Source organism: Nicotiana tabacum, chromosome 6, assembly GCF_000715075.1.
Source record: "Nicotiana tabacum cultivar K326 chromosome 6, ASM71507v2, whole genome shotgun sequence".
Classification (NCBI taxonomy): Eukaryota; Viridiplantae; Streptophyta; class Magnoliopsida; order Solanales; family Solanaceae; genus Nicotiana; species Nicotiana tabacum.
In genome coordinates, this window is record NC_134085.1 from 188,226,108 (window position 1) to 188,245,785 (window position 19,678).

Here is a 19,678-nt window from a genome sequence, read left to right on the forward strand (position 1 = left end):
AAGTACTCACATTTTGTTGTTGCCACTTAATATGGTCAACAACATATTCGATCCGAGCAATGGAGCAATGGATGTGGACATGTATTCTGCACTTTCTCAAATGATCTTGTGATCTCGAGCTTTTGTGCAAATTGCTTCAGTGCTAAGTTTAGCTCATTTGGGCTAAACTTGTAGAACAAACTCTACTATGTACCTTCTTGGTACTGACATTAATAAAATTACCATTACCATATCAAAAAATAGAAAGAGGTCAATGTGACCTGGAGCTCTCTGTAATCCCACACAACTTTCAGATACACAGTTGGATATTAACAGTCTCTGTCTTAAATATTTGCGGTCATTCACATAACTTCCTAATTAGTTTCTAAGAAACCATTTAAGATACAAAAAAGACTAAAACTTGTATGAAGGTACCACGTGCGGCATGTCAGCATAACCATTACCAGGCACCAAAATGAATTTCTTGCATTACATAAATGAATAAATGTGTCCCTCAGAGTAACCTACCTTAGGATTGCTCCCTCACAGCTATAACACAATCATCAAAAAGTTTCATCTGTGTTTCCTATATCAATACATATCACCCATGTTTGGCATGCGGTTTGCAAGTGGGTTTTTCTCTCCTTGACGGTCCACAATGGCAGCCTCAGTTGTTGTCAATAGCAAAGACACGCTGCAGTATATATCCAGTTATTGTTAATAGAATTGAAAGATTTCAATAGTGTTTTACTGGACATGCTGCGATCCTTACCTGGCAGCATCCACTAATGCTGTTCTAACTACTTTCAGGGGATCAATAATTCCAGCCTTGACCATGTGTCTATATGTACCTGCTTATGCAAAAGAGCAGTGTCTTAAGTGTAATGGACAACCAAAGTATTCTACGCCCATTCACTTGTTTGACTCGTTACTGAAAAAGCAAACAAGAACTACAAGATTGTTTGGCCCATTCACCTAAACTTTGTTTATTATGTTACAACTGTGACTAACATACCATACAATAATTCTCACAACCATCTATTAGAGCAAAGTATAAGTTTAGTAACAATGAGTAGATGACACTGACAGATTACTTCAAAATGCTAAACTCTATACAGAAGACATTGTCAGGAACAAGGAGCTATAGGCATGGAAAACTAAATTTTTATAACAGTACTGTTCCCCAAGAACCAAAACAATGTAATCTTCCCATGTAGTATAGAGTTTATGGCAAGTTCTCTGCAATTAGGAAAATAGCACTTCCCATGTCCCATTTAGATGGCACAAGTACAATTTTTCAAACAACTATGTTTTATACTTTTATTGACAACTTTCTCTAAAAAATACTTAAATATTTTAATATATATGAAAGTCCAATTTATAAATTTATAAATATATAATAATGATCTCCAAAATTTTTTCGTCTGATACTGAAAATCACTCAAAGAATGAATGGTTTGACCATTGCACTCCGAACTGAGTCATCCACTCTGAGAGGGTGGATTCTTTTACTTGATGTGTCTTGAAGATTACTAATTTCCCAACAAAAAAGAAGACTACCATTAGGTAGCACAAATAAATTGTGTTCTCATATATAATGAACCAAACAAATTCACTTTACAAATATTAGGCAACATTTTCACAATGTGATCAGACATAACCAGTTCATGAGATGCGAGGCACAAACCTTTAGCTGCATCAAATCCTAGATTCAGATCATCTTGTTCTAAGAGCTTGCCTAGAACTAAGGCGCCATCTACACCAGCATTTGAAGCTATTGTAAAAGTAGGTGCCTGTGAAGTGGCAAAGAATTCCGATGTCAGTACAGCAAGTAACCACTTGAACATAAACTAGTACAAAAAGAAATTAAAATCTAGGAGAAATGAACCTTGAGAGCATTCTCAATGATCTCAACTCCCTTCTTTTGGCCATCATTTGCAGTCTGAAGGTCTTTAAGACATTTGGTTGCATATAGGAGAGCAACACCACCACCTAAGGAAAGAGCATTACTTTGTCAGGTCAACAGAAGAAGAGAGTTTATTCAATAAAATAACGTACCTGGAACAATGCCCTCTTCCACAGCAGCCCTTGTTGCATTTAAGGCATCTGTCACCCTATCTTTCCTTTCCCCAACTTCTGCTTCACTGGCCCCTCCAACCTGAAACAGTGTGCAGATCAAACTAGAATGCGAAGAGTGTAACTGAATGAAAACGTAGGATGCTCAAATCCTGAGGAATATACCTTAAAAACAGCAACACCACCAGATAGCTTTGACAAACGCTCCTGAGCTTTCTCCTTATCAAACATGGCACTACTCTTTTCCTTGGCTATCCTTAGCTGTTCAAGGATGCACAACTTGTCAGTGTTTAATCTACCCAGGAACATTGACAGTCAATGATATCTAACCAAGCAAATCTATAAAGTCAATGACTCTCTCATCTAACCAAGCAAATCTATAAAGCCAATGGCTCTTTTTTCCAGATATGCCCAAAGGGAATTCAGGCCTTACACATAATAATTTGGAAATACAACAGAATGAATTAATTCAAAGAGGATAATACAGAATATATGACAGACTACACTCTCCGGCTGTTCAAAGGTATGACAGAGTAGAGACAAAGGAAGTGGGTGCAACACCCACAGTAATTTCTGTCTGACCTAAAAGGAAAGAAGAGGAAAATGCGTCATCACCTGCTCACACCTTTCTTCAATTAGCTTCTTGTCCCCACCTCCATGCAGAACTAAGGTGTCATCAAGGGAAACGGTAACCTGCTCAAAAGTGAAGAGTTGTATACTATGTATGCATGCAAACTTTTCAAATTGATGCAAAATAAAACTGAATAAACAAACCTTTTTGGCAGTACCAAGCATATCAAATTGAACTTTGTTCAGATCCAGACCACGTTCTTCACTAATGACCTGTATAAAACATTAAGCATTTGAAACTATAGAAACAAATCGACAATAATCGGGGCATGAAGCTGGTGTCTAACCTCTCCTCCAGTAAGAACTGCAAGATCCTCCAAGTTGGCTCTTTTATTATCCCCAAAACCAGGAGCTTTAATGGCACAGACCTAAAAATAACATGAAAAATAAGATATTCTGGGTATGAACAAGGGAGTAATTGCAAAAAAAAACGCGCAGAATAATGATCCTCAAATTTATATGCTGAAACAATATAAATCAAAAATGAAAACAAGGCCAAAGCTGACTCTTCTATTATCCACAAAAGCAGAAGGGTTAATGGCACAGACCTAAAAATAACGTGAAATAAAAGATATTCTGGGTAAGTAAGGGGGACTATTTGCAAAAATGAAAAAGATCCATATGATGAAACAATATAATGAAAAATGAAAACAAGACCACAACAAACATGGCTCGCATAGAGAAAGTTTAATACCTTAACCCCAGCACGATGCTTGTTTAGGATAAGCATAGATAATGCATCACTTTCTACATCTTCAGCAACAATTAACAGAGGCCTCCTTCTCTACGACAGAGACAGGAAAAAATATTATGATGATTAGTTTACATGTACTGCAAAAGAACAATTTCTTTACATTTTCAAAGGTATCCATTGGTGCAGCTATTATTCAACATATGTAACTTGCACACATATTTTATCGCAATAGAGTAACGTGGCACTTGTGGCCAGGCAACATGGCTGGCAGGTTCCCTTCCAAGATGGTTAATTAAGCTCTTTTTCAGATTTTGCCTAATTTACTTTTTCTCCTTATCATAATGAATATCACTTTTTCTAGATAAATATTCTGAATGATATTCATATTTCTTTGCCTTTTTATCACATAAATTTCTTCTTCATTCAGATAAGAAAATGGAAAAGATATGCATCATGCTTTCTGGTGAAGAACATAAGAAGTTAGAAGTTACTGATCCAGAAAAAGAAAAAAGAACACACACACACACACAGAGAGAGAGAGAGAGAGGATATTGGATACCTTAACAGCAAGCTCCAATATCCGCACAAGCGAGTTCAAGTCTGAGATTTTCTTGTCATGAATAAGGATCACTGGATTTTCCAATTCCTGTTTACATGCAAGTCAAAAATATCATGTCGTGAACTTTATAAATTGACACAAGATGCAGATATAGTTGCATGGCATGACGTATGCATTGGCTGAGACAGCTACTTTCTATGACTTGTAAGTCAGAAACAGAAGAGGAAAATATGCCAATCTCCACTAAGAAATGGAATAATTGGGGGAATATCATTAGAATGTTTTGGTTTTCTGAGGTACTAATGGAAGTTGATAGCATCAGAATCATTGAGTCATTCTTCTATGCTTCAAGCCACTGACCAGACAATTTGGAGAAATCTAATTCTACACTTCAATGTAGAAATTGGGGGAAAACGACTCAGCTGTAGAAATTATTACATACACATCTTTGAGTCTTTGCATCCGTGACAAAATAAGGAGATATGTAACCACGACCAAGCTTCATGCCTTCCACCACTTCCAACTCATTATCTAAGGTATTTCCGTCCTGTTAATTCAAAATATTGAGGTTTCAGTTTCAAGCTTAAACAGTTCTCAATGTATTTCTATCAGAAACACCAATATGAGCATAACTTACAGCAACAGTAATCACCCCTTCCTTCCCAACTTTTTCCATCGCTCGAGCTATTAGTTCCCCAATTTCACGTTCACCATTTGCAGAGATAGTAGCCACCTATTGGAAGTAAGATATTGAACTCTCAAAAAAGGACCATTTAGGGTAAAAAGAACATGTAAGAACTCCACATGCTTTTATGAGTTAACAGCACTAGCTTTCAATGAGTCTTCTTAAAGAAGTTATAAGGAACATACAAATTTACTGGTGCATCCAGAAACTGGTTTGCTTTACAAGTCATGCAGTTAAATTCCAATCATAGCATCATTCTTGAGCATAACTTGTAAAGATCTGATTTTACCTCTAATGTAGGGAAAGAAAATAAATGTGTGTTTTCTAGTAAAAGGAAAATGTACAAAAGGGAAAAGGAGAGCAGCGACAAGAAAAATTATGGAAAGAAACCAGAACGGGAAACCATCATTTCATTGTATTTTCAGAAAGATGAATTTTTCCCAGTTGACAAATCAGTTTGGCAAACAAAGAGTCAAAACCACAACTAGAACTGGAAAACTGAAATTGGAAAAGCTATATTGACTTGTAGGAACAGTTGGTGAAGTGGTTTTGCCTGAAACTGAATTATAACTTGTAGAAAGTAAGGATTAATAAGTGTTTCAGATTTAAATCTTATAAGTTTGTCCACAGCCCTATCTAGTTTGGCATCCCCAAGTATATGAGTTTGCGGTGTAGTCTATTGATAGATTGGTTGATGTGTTTGTCCACAGCATGATCCAAGTTGGACATAGAATCTCTATTAGCCCTTCACCTGTGTAATCTCCTCCGGGGTGCTAATCATGACTGCTCTGCTCTTCAAGTCAGCAACAACAGCATCAACGGCCATGTTAATACCACTACGCAAATCCATCACGCTTACACCTGCAGCAACAGCTTTGCAACCTTCTGAGAAAATTGCCTGAGTAAGCACAGTTGCACAGGTTGTACCTGTTATCACATGGCAACCATTTTAGAAAATTCGTGGACATACATAAGCTTGGTAAGACCCTACAACCATCGCAATCAAAAAGTGCACCTCAACGTATCAAGACTATGATATATGCTAAAGATTTCTTTGTAGGATGAAAGGATGATGAACATAAAAGCTCCTTCACCATGGCAAATGTATCTGATGTAACTTGAAACATTTATTATGATTCACAACTAAGCTAATCCAAAGTAGAGATCTTACCATCTCCAGCAACTGAATTAGTAGCATTAGCAACCTGCTTCACAAGATCAGCACCCACATTCTTTGTCTTTTCCTTAAAGCTGATGCTCTTGGCTACAGTGACACCATCCTTTGTGACCTTAGGATTCCCTTGGCTTTTCTCAATGATCACGTTACGACCCTGGATTGTGACAAAAGAAGACGAAGAATAGCCTTAACAATGATGACAACTCAGGTTATTCTTTTCAATCAAGAGACCTTGTGAAATGCAATATTCTAGACGTTTTAGACATTCTCAATAATTCATTTAAATCTTGGGAGGAAAGTCATTTATAGCATGTATGACCTTAAAGAAGAAAAGGATGACAAAGACAAGTGAAATCCTAACATCCGCTAGTGCTATAACCTCCACTACCCAATAATCAAAATTAGTAAACCTTAGCAAACACCATTTTTGCATCCTTTTGGGTAGATGAATAAAAAACAAAACATTTTCCGCACAGGTCACTGGTGAAAATTGAAACTCAAAGGTCCATCCTTTTCTGTCCAATATGGTTTTTTTCTTCACCAAATACTCCATAAAAATGAAACATACCAAGTAGTATTCATATTAAGTAATAACATGTGAAAATCAGAGAAAAAACTAAGCTCCATAGTCCGTCGGTAAAAATGTCAAATTAGTTTCTTTTTCAATTAACATTAAGATTTACTTCAAAATTCGACCTAATATAGGATATCAAGGATAAATCTTAATTTTTACCTTTGGTCCCATAGTGACTTTTACTGCTTCTGCAAGCTCATTAACCCCTTGTAACATGGCTAACCGTGCCTGGATACCAAAATTGATATCCTTTGCAACATAATTTCTTCTCGAATTAATCCTACTGGCAACCTTTACCACAAAAAACAATAATTAACAAAGTAAATAAACCAGAAATGTAATGTACCCAATTAACCCAATCTATTATTCTGACATAAATTCTGCACTCCAATAAGAAAATTATACCGACCAGTATCAATAATTAAATTAAATGTTGCAATTTCAATTATAGAAGGTCGTTGTAAGGTAAAAAGTAGATATTTTACCAATTTTCTGGAAGTTGAGGACCTGACAAGAAGCAAAAATATAATTGTGAGTACCCAAAGTATAAGTGTTTCAGAAGAAAAAAAATTGTGACAAGAATATATACCTGATTGATGAAGCAACAGCTCTGAACATTTCCCAATAATTTCAAATGTGTTGTAAAAATTGATAAGATAGGAGCAAAATTGCAGATTCGGAGTAAGAGGAAATAGGAGAATTGAGAAGGAAGTATGCAGCTGTTGAGAGTCCCAGAACTGATACACAAGTTCTCCACGCTCTCACTGTTTCGTGTTTGAATGCTTTCCGTAGGGTTTATGGTTTAACAATTAGTTTTTTTTTTATTTTGAATTAATTATTTTACTTCTTTTAGTTTTTGCCTCCTCCGTAGTACAAACTATACAAACATATTAGTGACTTTGGGTTTGGTCGAGTTTTCAGGATTTGCTTCCTATTTTCAAATTATTTCTTTTCAGTAAGAACTTTAAAAAAGTAACTATTAAAATTAGAAAATAATTTGTATTTGACAAACCTCTCTCAAAAGTAATTTTAAGTATCGAGTTACTTTCTTTTGAAATACTAAATTATTGTCTATAAAGCTTTCAAAACGGGAAAAACTTTCATAATTGAAAGAATAGTACAATGCATATTTACAATCTTATGAACACAACAACCTTGACCTCAATACGGTTAACGGACTAGAGGTGACAAATATAAATAAATATTAGAAAAGAAAAAGCAATTGAGATCCTTGAGTTTTTTGCATTCCAATTTTGTAATGTTCCATAACTTTTACTTCTAGCATTTTTGTGGGGCAGATCAACAAAACTTGGACTTGAGCGGATTTCTTCACTCACTGAGAAATTTTTTGATGGAATACTTGTTGGTATTGAAGTACCACATCAATATCAGTATGTTGATATACAAGTGAGGACAACAATACGTTTTCACATCATCATTCATTTCAAATTCCTTCCTCAAATTTTGCAGTTTTTGAGATCTTTTCAAAGAGTACCAATAATGTCTGAAGAACATATTAATGCTTTTTTTTTCCCTTCATATTTCAGTTGTAAACTACACCAAAACAGACATTGTTTTTTTCCTGATGAAGTAAGATGTTATATTGCTGGCATCAAGAAGATGCAATGAGTACAAAAGTGAGATGTTAGCTCCATTACAGCATGTCTTAAACTAAGATCAGTGACCTAATAAAAAATATAGAGCACCGAAAAATAGGCTGTCAAGCCAGGGTAAGAAAACTAATAAAATCAAGGAAAAAGACAACATTGTTTACAGGAGTAAGATTACTCCAGCTAAACAGATTCAGTAGACATCTATTCGGCAAAACAGAGTTTGTTCATACTTTAATTTGTACAAAGTATTGGTCAGCAGAAGGGTGAAGCCGCTGTCCGTTCAAAGTCAAGTTGAACTTGACGTATTTCATCACGAATGGCACTCTCTTCAGATCTCAATACAAAGATCACTTGATCCTTCATCTCTATCATTTTCTTGGCTGACATAAGTTCTTTCTCCAGATCTTTTACCTTCATAGCAGTCTTACTGATCTCTTGTTCAGCTTCTTCTCTCTCAAGATTGTAGTCTCTGATTCTGCCCTTTATTTCATCAAACTTGTTTTGGAATTGAATTTGCCTCTCGCTGTTCAACAGATCGTATAATGGACGTTTAATCTGCATTATATCAAATCCACACTCCTCCAAGTCCTTGAGACATGTCAGAATGTCATTGATGACCATTGAATTTTTAAGATCAGCAATGGTCAACTTTGATATCTTATCACCAAGGAAGGCATACTTTAGCATCTTTTGTAAAGCTAGCTCTTCTCGTTTCACCTCCTCATGTTCTGCTAAAGGTGAGAAGTGTGGATTTTGTGGAAATTTTGCAAATATTTCCATAGATTCAAGTGAGATCCAAACAGTGGAACTTTTCTGAAATGGCAGTGCCAGGCTCGGCTTAGGAGTTGTGATGGAACTAAGTGCAGCATCTGGCCCTTCATTAGATTGCCGAGGACTGTTCCAGACACATGGTTGGACTGTTGTAGAAGAAGCTCCTGCAAATACTGACTGGTTAACCATGCTACTGACACGGTAAAAGAACAACATGATCTAGACATAAAATATCCGAAAACTGCAAGATATCAGAAATGAAAGGCACAAGCACCTGAGTTGGGCAAAAAGGATAACCTGCAGCCCTTGTTTTTATTAGAAATTGAGGTTTCCTAATTTCAGAAACCCCTCTCTAATATTTAAATTGTATAAAATAATGCAGGAAACCTGGAGTTCACACTAAAAGCTCTTGCTACAAAGGAAGTCTGATTAAACTTACTCAATAAAAATTCAAACAAGCAGCAATAATTTAGCATTAGAACGCAATTTCATTGAGAACCATAAATTTCAAAACAAGATGCTAAACACATAGGTTATCAAGAATTGTCAATATGAGCCGAAATATTGTGTTAAAAGGCATGCTTTACCTGCAGAAGCACTCATCCCGTTGGCTGAAGTCAACTCAACTTGATTTGTTGCATTCTGTTCGCTAACTGTGTCATGGAGTGTGCTCCCAGATACTTGTTTCTCCACATCTATCATCAAGTAGAACATTTTGCAATGATGCAGTGAGCCAAAACAAAAAGTGCAAAGTCAGTTACCTTCTCGCACTGACAGTTTTCCATGATCAGACAGATTCTTAGTACTTTCTTTGACGCTATCCTGAATGAGAAAGAACAGAAAACAAACACCATAATCAATCAGAAATGAACAGAAAAGTAACTTTATGGAGAAAAGCAAGGGAACTCAATCGTATGGAATACATACTTCTATCAGTTACATATCACCAAAATCCATATTTTGGCCCATGCTGTAGGTAAAATACAAGCTTCAGCATGCATTATTCTGGTACTAGGTCTAATTTTTTTAATAAGGAAAAAAGAATGCCGATTATAGATTCCAATTACCCTACAGATTTGATGACAGGTGAATAAGCACCATTATAAAATGTTACCTCAACCATCTTTACTTTTGGGTCAATTAGCTTCCCATCCTTATCTTCTTCGTTCAGCTCTCTGTTGATAACATTTTCAACATCTCCTTGTTTACCGCAGTCTGTATCCGCAGTTTAGTTGAGTTCTAGACAAGTAGCAATGACTCCCAACTGTGGAATTTAAAATTTAGAGTCACTTACCCCTATCGATAGAATGTGCAGTCCCAGCTGGTGAACAATCTGTACTTTCTTCCATGACATGACCTGATTGATTATCTACCCAACCAACTTTTCCCGGTCTCCGAGTCTGCAAAAGTTAGCACAAAGTACAACAACAGTCAAGCTATAGAGAACTCTTTCTTCCCTTATCTTTTCCCATTATGATAATTTGTTATGCAAATTAACAGATTTCGTCTAAACACAGCTGAAAACAGTCATATGTTTGAATAGGTTTATCCGAAAATCAGATAATCTGAATATTCTTTGTTGATGATTTACCAGACGTATTAGAACTCAGCGAAGTTCAGTTTAACGTAGAAGCAAAATTAAATCAAGCTGTGCCCCAAGGCATTAGTCTAGTGGTAAAAGAGATGTGTGGGCTAGGAGCACGTCACAGGTTTGAACCCTATCACTATCAGAGACAAAAGCTTGGTATTTAAGTGGAGAAGAGTAGAGGGGGCAGGCTCATTATCCATCATGTTTCGAACCATGCGTCGTTGGCGCTCGCAGGTTTCTTGGTTATTAAAAAAAAAGATCAAGTCGCAAGATATCAGGAAAAGAGGAAATTAAATTATTAAATTCGGGCTGGTCAAGCAGTAGCAATAATAAATCTCTTTTTCACAGTTGACAAACTGAACAAAAAGATTGACAAACCAATTTGATATCTGACAATTGACCAATTTTTGTATATTTTCGCATGTTACCGAGATTTTTCCTGCGTGTTCAGGGGAAAAACTAAGCTCTACCAGTTATTGTTGAACAGTCTTAGAAAGCAATGGAGCACAGCATATAACATGGAAATCAATTACAATTAGAAGTCCTCCTATCCTTGTTACCTAAGAAAGAACCACTCTATCAGGTATTGCACACATGTTGTACCTTACATGAACAATAGATGACCTAAATAAGTCCAAAAACGCTAGGGCAAAAATGCAAATATGCATGAGCTAAGAAGAAGAGGGTAGAGACCAAAGGCCTGGGAAATGTTGATTATCCGATGCTTCCATAACTTTTCTTATACTTCTTAATTTCTTCACAGGATAACCACATCGTCTCTAGATTCAGAAATCTCCAAATTCTTCGTAAGATTCTTAGAATCTGATGTCCCCTTGTTAGTCTGATCCTTTGTAGCAGTTGAACTTCTATTTCGAAGAGCCGCCTGATATCATCGGCATAAAAGTAAGTAATTTTGTTACTTAATGATGCAATATCCTGAATTAATAGACTCTAGTCTCTAGCTGTGAATAATAGATGTAGCATCACAACTCCAAGCCCTCGAATCAGTAATAAAGCATCAGAAGTGTAGTGAAATCCAGCGAGAAATATCTTAAGACCTTTCTCAATGGAAAGCATTTCTCAATGGAACAAGGTGAGATATATGACAGATAACATCTCCTAATAGGCAACTGCTCCCAAGGTTTTGACATAACATCATCATTAACACGACAGATAACCACGCTTAAAAGCAGGTTATCGGTGCAAGTTAACGTGGTTAGCTAACCTGCGCTTGGAAGCCATGGGAGGGAGGGGAAGACCTAAGCGGAATCAACAGAAGAATGCGACGGATGAGCAGCGTTCTTCAGCAACTAGGAATGCAGTGCTGGAATTGTTTGTATCTCCAAAAGGGATACGAATCAAAGAACCAGAGGAAAGACCTAAATCGAGAAACATGCAAGCTGGGGAAAATAGAGAAGAAGGAGATCTAGCTAGAAGCAAAGGGAAAATGAAGGAAGGAATGAGTACTCCAAATGGCAATTACTGCTAGAGGAGACGAGACGGGGAGACAAGAGCAAGGGACAAAGAAGAACATGAATGGAACAGTACCATGCAATTATGGTACTGTAGAGAAAACTAAAGATGATGAAAAGCAGAATGAAAATAGGACCAAAACATGGGCAAACGTGGTGGTTGGGAACAAATTGGCTATGAAGGGCATGAATCTACAATTTATTGCCCCAATTGTGCAGAAATGGTGAGAAAATGGTGAAGTTAGATGCTGAAGATGTAGAACAGGAGACTGAGAAATGGAAAAGTGCTATTGTGATATACGTGATAGGAGAATCTCCCACTATTGGAGCTATGGACAGATTTGTGAATTCAATGGGTAAGTACTCAATGAAACCTCAGATCTACTATCACAATGAAGATTATTTCATTATACGATTCAGCAGTATTGAGGAAAGGGACCAAGTATTGTACTCTGGGCCACATACAATCAATAATCGGCCAATTATTATGAAGGCATGGTCGGAGGATTTCAATTTACATGATGAAGTTTTAAAGACAATTCCATTATGGGTTAAGTTGCCCAACTTACCCATTAACTGGTGGAGTATGACTGCATTAAGCAAAATAGGAAGTGCCCTAGGTAATCCTATTTATGCTGATGAATGTACGACTGGAGCAATTAGGATCTCATATGCTCGATTATTAGTAGAAATGGACATCACTAAACCCCTTCCAAGGCAGGTGAAACTACAGGATCCTAAAGGGAAGGAAATGGTACAGGAGGTGGAGTATGATTGGGAACCAAAGTACTGCAGTAAGTGTTTGAAAATAGGACATGACTGTGCTGAAAACAGGAAGCCAATGCAACAGCAAAGAAATATGCAGCAGAAGAAGGCTAACAAGGGTAGAATAATATGGGTCAGAACTGATAAAGAAGGAGGAAATGAGAATAAGGAAAATGATCAGATGAAAGAAAGTTCAGTCAATCAAAGGACTGAACCAGAACAAGGAAGAGACGAAATGCAAAATAAGGAAGCAAGTTGGATCTCAGTGGCAGGCAAATCAGCAGCAAGAGCAACCAAAGCTAAGCAACATGAGGGCCAAAGTGTTGATGAGAACAATGGATCTCAGAGTTTGATGATTGACCAAAGGAATGAAGAAGCAGGTACTAGTCAGAATAGTAGCCAAGGAGTTCAGGGGTATTATCATCATCCTTATTTCATTCCAGTATGAGTGTTATAACTTGGAATGTTAGAGGGCTGAATAAAACATACAAGCAGAAAGAAGTAAAGGAGTTTGTTAGAATAAATAATAAAGTTGTTATAGCATTAGTTGAACACAGGGTCAAAGATCTGAAAGCCAATGAAATTATTAAAAAGATAGCACCGGGTTGGGAATGGGTGTCTAATGCTAGAACAGGGCAGAAAGGTAGAATATGGGTAATGTGGGATCCTAGAATTTACATATTTGATCCTAGTGAAGTAGATGAGCAGATTATACATGGGCAGATTAGAGTGAAGTCAAAACCAGTTAACTTTGGTTTACAGCAATATATGGACTTCATACCATCAAAGATAGGAAAGCTATGTGGGAGAAGTTGAGACAGATTATTAGCAACCATCAAGGACCCTGGCTTGCAATGGGGGACTACAATGTTGTGCTACATGTAACAGATAGACAGCATGGAACAGAAGTGCAGGACATGGAAGTGAAAGATTTTAAGGAGTACATGATGGATACATGTATGAATGAATTGCAGTATGTGGGAAGGGAATATACATGGACTAATAATCACACATACAGGGGGCTGGTGAATACAGATTGGATGATGATTGTGCCTAGTTTGAAAATACAGGTGCTAGAGCCACTAATATCTCACCATTCACCTTTGAAGTTGATGATCACACAGATGCATACAAAGAAAAGCAGGCCTTTCAGATTTCTAAATTGTATTGCAGGCCATCCTCTCTTTATTCAACAAGTTGAAATGGCTTGGAAAGAGGGAAGGGAAGCTGAAAAGATGCAAACAGTCTGGCATAAATTAAAGAAGACTAAGGAACTTGTTAAGGAATTAAACACAAAGCATTATAAAGGGATTGAAGAAAGAATCAAGGAGACAAGGAATGAGTTGCAAACAGTACAGGAAGACATGAGTTACAGAATGCAACACACTGAGATAATTGAGAAAGAGAAAGTACTGAAGCATAATTTAGAGAAGTGGGTGATGATAGAGGAAAGTGTCTACAAGCAGAAATCAAGGGCAATGGCTGAAACTAGGAGATTCCAATTCAGGTTACTTCTTTGTACAGATGAAACACAGGAACAACACAAATGGAATCCAAATGTTAACAGATTACATGGGAAGGCAGCTAGTTCTAGATGATGAAATAGAGGCAGAAATCCTTGGCTACTATAGGAAGCTACTAGGATCAAAAGATGATTCCATTCCAGCTATTAATCCTAATGTAATCAGAATGGGAATAATTTTAAGTAGAGAGCAACAAATGCATCTAATCAGACAGGTAACTAAGGAAGAAATAGGAGAGGCATTGGAAGAGATTAATGATCTGAAGGCTCTGGGATATGATGGATTCAATGCTGTATTTTTCAAAACGGCATGGGGAAGTATAGGAGAAGAGGTGACACAAGCTGTTGAGGAGTTCTTTGATACTGCACAAATGTATAAACCAGTGAACTGTACTACCATAACTTTGATCCCTAAAGTCAAAAATCCTACAAGTATCAAAGAGTTCAGGCCCATCTCATGTTGCACAGTGATTTACAAGGTGATTTCTAAGGTATTAACTAAGCGTGTAATGGATGATTTGGTTGATAATACTCAGGCTGCCTTTGTACCTGGAAGAGCTATCACTGATAATATTATCTTAAGCCATGAATTGGTTAAAGGGTATGGGAGAAAAGGAGTATCACCAAGGTGCATGATGAAGCTAGACATGCAGAAAGCATATGACTCAATAGAGTGGGAGTTTATGGAACAAATGTTGCATGCCTTAGCCTTCCCAGCACAGTTTGTCAGATAGATAATGAGTTGTATGGGGACAGTCACATATACTATTCTGATTAATGGGGTTCAAACAAGACCCTTTGAAGCAAAAAGAGGTTTAAGACAAGGGGACCCTCTGTCCCCTTATTTGTTTGTCCTTGCAATGGAGTACCTGACAAGATGGCTAAAAATGCTCAACAATAATCCAGATTTTAACTACCATCCCAAGTGTGCAAAGATGCAAATCTTGCAACTTGGGTTTGCTGACGATCTTTTACTGTTTTGCAGGGGAGATTTGAAGTCAGTCCAATTATTATTCAATGGTTTTCAAAAGTTCTCAAAAGTATCTGGGCTGGGCTGAAGATCAACAAGAATAAGAGTTCTTTATTCTGTGGAGGAGTCACACAAGAGGACCAAGATGAGATATTGAACTTCCTGGGAATACAGAAGGGAGAATTACATGTGAGATATCTAGGAGTTCCACTAAGCACAAAAAGAATCTCCATAGCACAGTGCCAACCCTTGATTGAGAAGATAGTAGGAAGAATAACATCATGGACTACCAAATTTCTATCCTATGCTGGAAGAATACAGCTTATCAAAAGTGTCCTATTTTCTGTGCAGACATACTGGGCACAAATATTTGTGTTGCCTAAAAAGATTACAAAGCTAATAGAGGCTATTTGCAGGAGTTTCCTATGGACAGGTGAGAGCAATGTGTCTAAGAAAGCTCTATTAGCATGGGAGAAGATTTGCATGCCCAAGACAGCAGGAGGATTTAACATCATGTGGAATAAAGCAGCAATATGCAAACATTACTGGGATCTATGCAGAGAAAAGAATAAGTTATGGATCCAATGGATTCATAGTTACTACATTAAAGGCAGAGATGTATGGGGTATTCAGGTGAAGCAAGCATCATGGATGGTGGGAAAGATACTAAAAGCACAGGAAACACTTGTTAAGGCAGGACTCAACTATGAAGATGTTAAGAGAACCAAGAAGTGCAGTATCAAAGAAATATATCACAGGTTGCGGGGCACATTTGAAAAGGTGAGATGGACAAAAGTAGTATGCCAGAATGCAGGAAGTCCACGATGGATTTTCCTGCTAACATTGACGGCTCATGGTAAGCTACACACGAAGGATAGACTGCAGAAATGGGGTATGCATGTAGAGGATGAATGTGTACTTTGCAGAACAGGGAAAGAGAGTGTTCAACACCTGTTTTTTGAGTGTGAATATTCAAAAGCACTATGGAACAGTATGTTAGTTTGGCAAGGAGTTAGTAGGGGAATACAGGGATGGGAGCAAGAGCTGATATGGGCTGTACACATAACCAAGCAAAGGAATCCAAAGTCAGAACTGTTCAAAATGGCACTAGCTGCAACAGTGTACTATGTGTGGCAAGAACGAAATGCAAGAATCTTTCAGGCAAAATCAAGGGGATGGGAAGCACTATGCAAGAAGACTGTGCAAGAAATTCATTGCAGAAGCAACAAATACATAGAAACAAGGTTGAATAGTCTTAATTGGTATCCTTGTAATAGATAAATATATGTTTTATGTTAAAGGAGGGGAGGAGAACATAGATGAGTAGGATGAAATGTATGGGTTTAGTATTTCTTGTAAATATTTTTTCCCTGGTAAATAGAAAGTTTAATTACCAAAAAAAAACACGACAGATAACCATGCTTAAAAGCAGGTTATATTTAGGCATTCACATGACCAGCTTAGATTGTAACATAGAAGTAATGAAAACATCACAAATCACATGCTTTACTATTCTACTAGCAAGTTCTATTCTTCCAGTCGCAAAACGACCTGCTCCCCATGAAGGTGCTCAATTTTGCATTGGTTCTACCTTCTTGTATTTTCAGGCGCCTATAAACTGCCAATCCATTTATAATTGAATTAGTAACCATTCATTTTTCCCGATTTACACATTTATACTCTCACCGACGTGCTTTGAAGTAGCAGGTGAATTATAATGTAAATCGATTAGCAACATCGAAGTTATTTATTCATAAAATAGTAATGCCAATTTATTGACTGATATAGAGGTGTGGATCCATCTAACAAATGTTTATACTCAACCCAGAATCCAAATTTTCCAAGTTCTGGACTTCGGCGAAAATTGTGGCGTCATACCAAGCTGGACTCAGCTCTAACCCGTTTACTTCCGTGGCGGCTAACACTTGAGAACCGATGCTGAAGGGCTCCAGAAATGATTTACTACTATTACAAGGTGATGCCATCGGGTTTTCCATTTCTACCAACTTCTCCTCAACTATCTTCATTGTTGCTGCAGTAAGGTGAAATGTCCAAGCTTAAACAGTTTCAGAAGGCTAGGGTTTTGTGAAATGTAAAGAGAATTGAAGTTTTACTTACGCGTTGGCGTAGAAATAAAGCAGCTACTAGCAAGTACCACTGTATAATTGATTCAAATTTCTTTTGGGATTATTACTTAATGAAAATCAAGGAAATGTAGGAAAAACAAGTTTCTAGTTGTAGTTGGGTCGTGGAAAAACTATCAACAATCGTCAGCTTTATCACTAATGGTTCCATATTCATCCTCGACTTTTCCAAATACAGAGAAGTAAAAAGTAAAAAAATAAAAAATAAAATAAGAGAAAGAGAGAAGAGAACCTAACCTTGAATCGGACTATCATCAAAAGCTTCACGCTTTCACCGGCAGCAGCGAGAAGAAGGGAGGGCAGAACGGCTAGGGTTTTCTTTCTGTTTCATTGTAGAGCATTTCTGCTTTTCGGTTTTGACAAAGTTGTAGAGAGCTTTTTGAATTTGTTTGCTATAGTTTTTAGCAAACATCATTCTTCTAAAGTTGAATTATTATTATATTTTATTTCGTAACCATTTTAGATTACTTCGCCTTTGGTCATGTTCATTTCAATTATTACGAAGTGTTTTTACGTTTTTGTACCTCGATATTGAAAGGATCATTATGATTTGGAAATTATAAAAAAAAGGAATAAGAAATTTGGAAAAGAGATTTATTAATTTTATTATCTCATCCTAAAATAAACTAATTAACAATTTTATTAGTTAAAAAATTATTACATTCATAACATCGCCAATTTACGTACAAGAATATAATGAGATTCTTTAATAAATTTAAAAAGGTCAAACAATGAATAGAAAAAAAGAATATTTATAAGAATTAATTGTATCAACAATTTTATCCATATATGCAACCGGACAAAAAGAAAGATGAATAATGAGATTGTTATAAATAGAATTTTATTTATAGTGAATGTCTATATTTTAGAGAGATCTTAGGGTTTGTTACTTAGTGGCTAAGTCACTTTTTCCTTATACATAGAGAGGTTCTACTCCATTGTAAATAACTCCAAGATTAATAAGAATTCTCTCTACCTACTTTTCTCTACAATATTCTTTCTTTTTCTTTTATTGTTCATAACACGTTATCAGCATGAGACTCTAATCAATTGAGTAAAAGCTTTGGGATTGAGTATAATGATTGTCAATTATTCCATGAACTTCTTTCATGATTACATTCTGGATTTAATGTGTGTATTTTACCCTTTTTTTATTCTATAATTTGATTTTAAATACAAACAAACAAAATAAATTTTGATTATAATTCTAATGGAGTTACTGAGAAATTATAACCACTCGAAGTGGTAAAATTTTTATATCTTGTCATGACCAAAGTCATGTATGATCATGAGCACAAGAATTGAAAACTCATCCCATTGAATTTGCTCCATTCTCGTTCCCTTAAGAGAGTGTGATAGCAGTATATGATAAGTCTGAAAGAAAACAAGATTATTACTAGAAATGTATCAATGGATGTTGACGTGGGAATAGACGAAATTATAATCGTCATCATTGTAGTAATGAGAACAATAAGGATTCTCAAAATAATCCTTCACTTTGTGAAAGTAATATTTGTCATCGATTTGATATGAGATTTTATAAAGCACATATAGATGATTATGGTCCATTCATGATGTGAATGTGACAACATGTGATTTATGAATACATATTCATTCTTGGAAGAATATGAACGTGCTAGTGGTAGTGAATATACCACACCCACCTCTAGAATGAGGTTTGAGGGGAAATAAAAAAATAATGTCATTATTATGGCATGAATGGTCATTGGTCACGTACCTATTGCACGCCAAAATATTTTGATAATGTGATTATTAAAGAATAACATTAATGCAAGAAACATATCTTGCATATAATTTTGACCATAACCATAATGGTATAACTTTCTCTTTAAAAGAGATATTCACCATATGGATGTTGATGAATATATGGTAGTACCAAATTAATTGAGAGCTCTCGAAGAGCCAATTATTACTATTTTAGAGGAATAAAATTGATTATCAATAAGGCATTGTGTTGTAGTAAGTCTCAAAGAAACTTAATTGAGTTTCCAAAGTATACGCGAAAGCGGTTGATTAAATTGAGATTGTAAACAAAGGAAAGATTTAATATCTTCCATTACTACAACTTGTAGCGGGGAAATATGTATGTGAAAAGCTACCCGCTTTATTCTCCAGTTTAAACTCATATCATAATAAACTTGGAGTTTATTGATAATTGCACATGTCATGGTGTAAATCTGAACTTTATCAGTATTGATAATTTATTTAGTTGGCATAATTAGTTAGTCATGTTAATTTAAGTATGATGTGCAAAAATAAAAGAGAAATCACATGGGTAAATATTAAAGAACTAGAAAGTTCTTTACGAATTCTCTTATGTTACTTGTTCTCATTAATTATAGACCAATTAAAATTGGGATTGAATCCCATAAATGTTGGAAATATCAAAGGTGAATATGGGCTTCACCCGCCATGTATACCACACAAGATGCATCTAT

The 19,678-nt window shown here is 36.2% G+C and overlaps 2 protein-coding genes across 5 annotated transcripts; both read right to left on the minus strand.

Annotated features, from left to right (window-relative positions):
- Window positions 1–301: 301 nt before the first annotated feature.
- LOC107767906 (chaperonin CPN60-like 2, mitochondrial) lies at window positions 302–7,186 on the minus strand. Its single transcript, XM_016587013.2, has 18 exons — window positions 6,964–7,186; window positions 6,860–6,881; window positions 6,534–6,665; window positions 5,795–5,954; window positions 5,375–5,550; window positions 4,576–4,671; window positions 4,381–4,485; window positions 3,939–4,025; window positions 3,380–3,469; window positions 2,973–3,053; window positions 2,830–2,898; window positions 2,671–2,748; window positions 2,221–2,316; window positions 2,038–2,137; window positions 1,868–1,971; window positions 1,667–1,772; window positions 752–830; window positions 302–673 (listed from the first exon to the last, which is right to left on the minus strand). The coding sequence occupies exons 1-18, from the start codon at window positions 6,990–6,992 to the stop codon at window positions 571–573; spliced, it is 1,713 nt and encodes a 570-aa protein (XP_016442499.2). The 5' UTR covers window positions 6,993–7,186; the 3' UTR covers window positions 302–570.
- Window positions 7,187–8,142: 956 nt separating this feature from the next.
- Window positions 8,143–17,646, minus strand: LOC142161648 (DUF724 domain-containing protein 6-like). 4 transcript variants are annotated; one of them, XM_075256182.1, is made up of 7 exons: window positions 17,457–17,639; window positions 11,040–11,229; window positions 10,053–10,158; window positions 9,873–9,973; window positions 9,520–9,580; window positions 9,346–9,453; window positions 8,143–8,922 (listed from the first exon to the last, which is right to left on the minus strand). In XM_075256182.1, the coding sequence occupies exons 3-7, from the start codon at window positions 10,105–10,107 to the stop codon at window positions 8,240–8,242; spliced, it is 1,008 nt and encodes a 335-aa protein (XP_075112283.1). In that variant the 5' UTR covers window positions 10,108–10,158; window positions 11,040–11,229; window positions 17,457–17,639; the 3' UTR covers window positions 8,143–8,239. The 4 variants fall into 4 exon arrangements, with proteins under 4 accessions (XP_075112283.1, XP_075112282.1, XP_075112281.1 ...); XM_075256181.1 differs by lacking the exon at window positions 11,040–11,229 and adding an exon at window positions 16,954–17,107; XM_075256180.1 differs by lacking the exon at window positions 11,040–11,229 and adding an exon at window positions 16,900–17,107.
- Window positions 17,647–19,678: the final 2,032 nt, after the last annotated feature.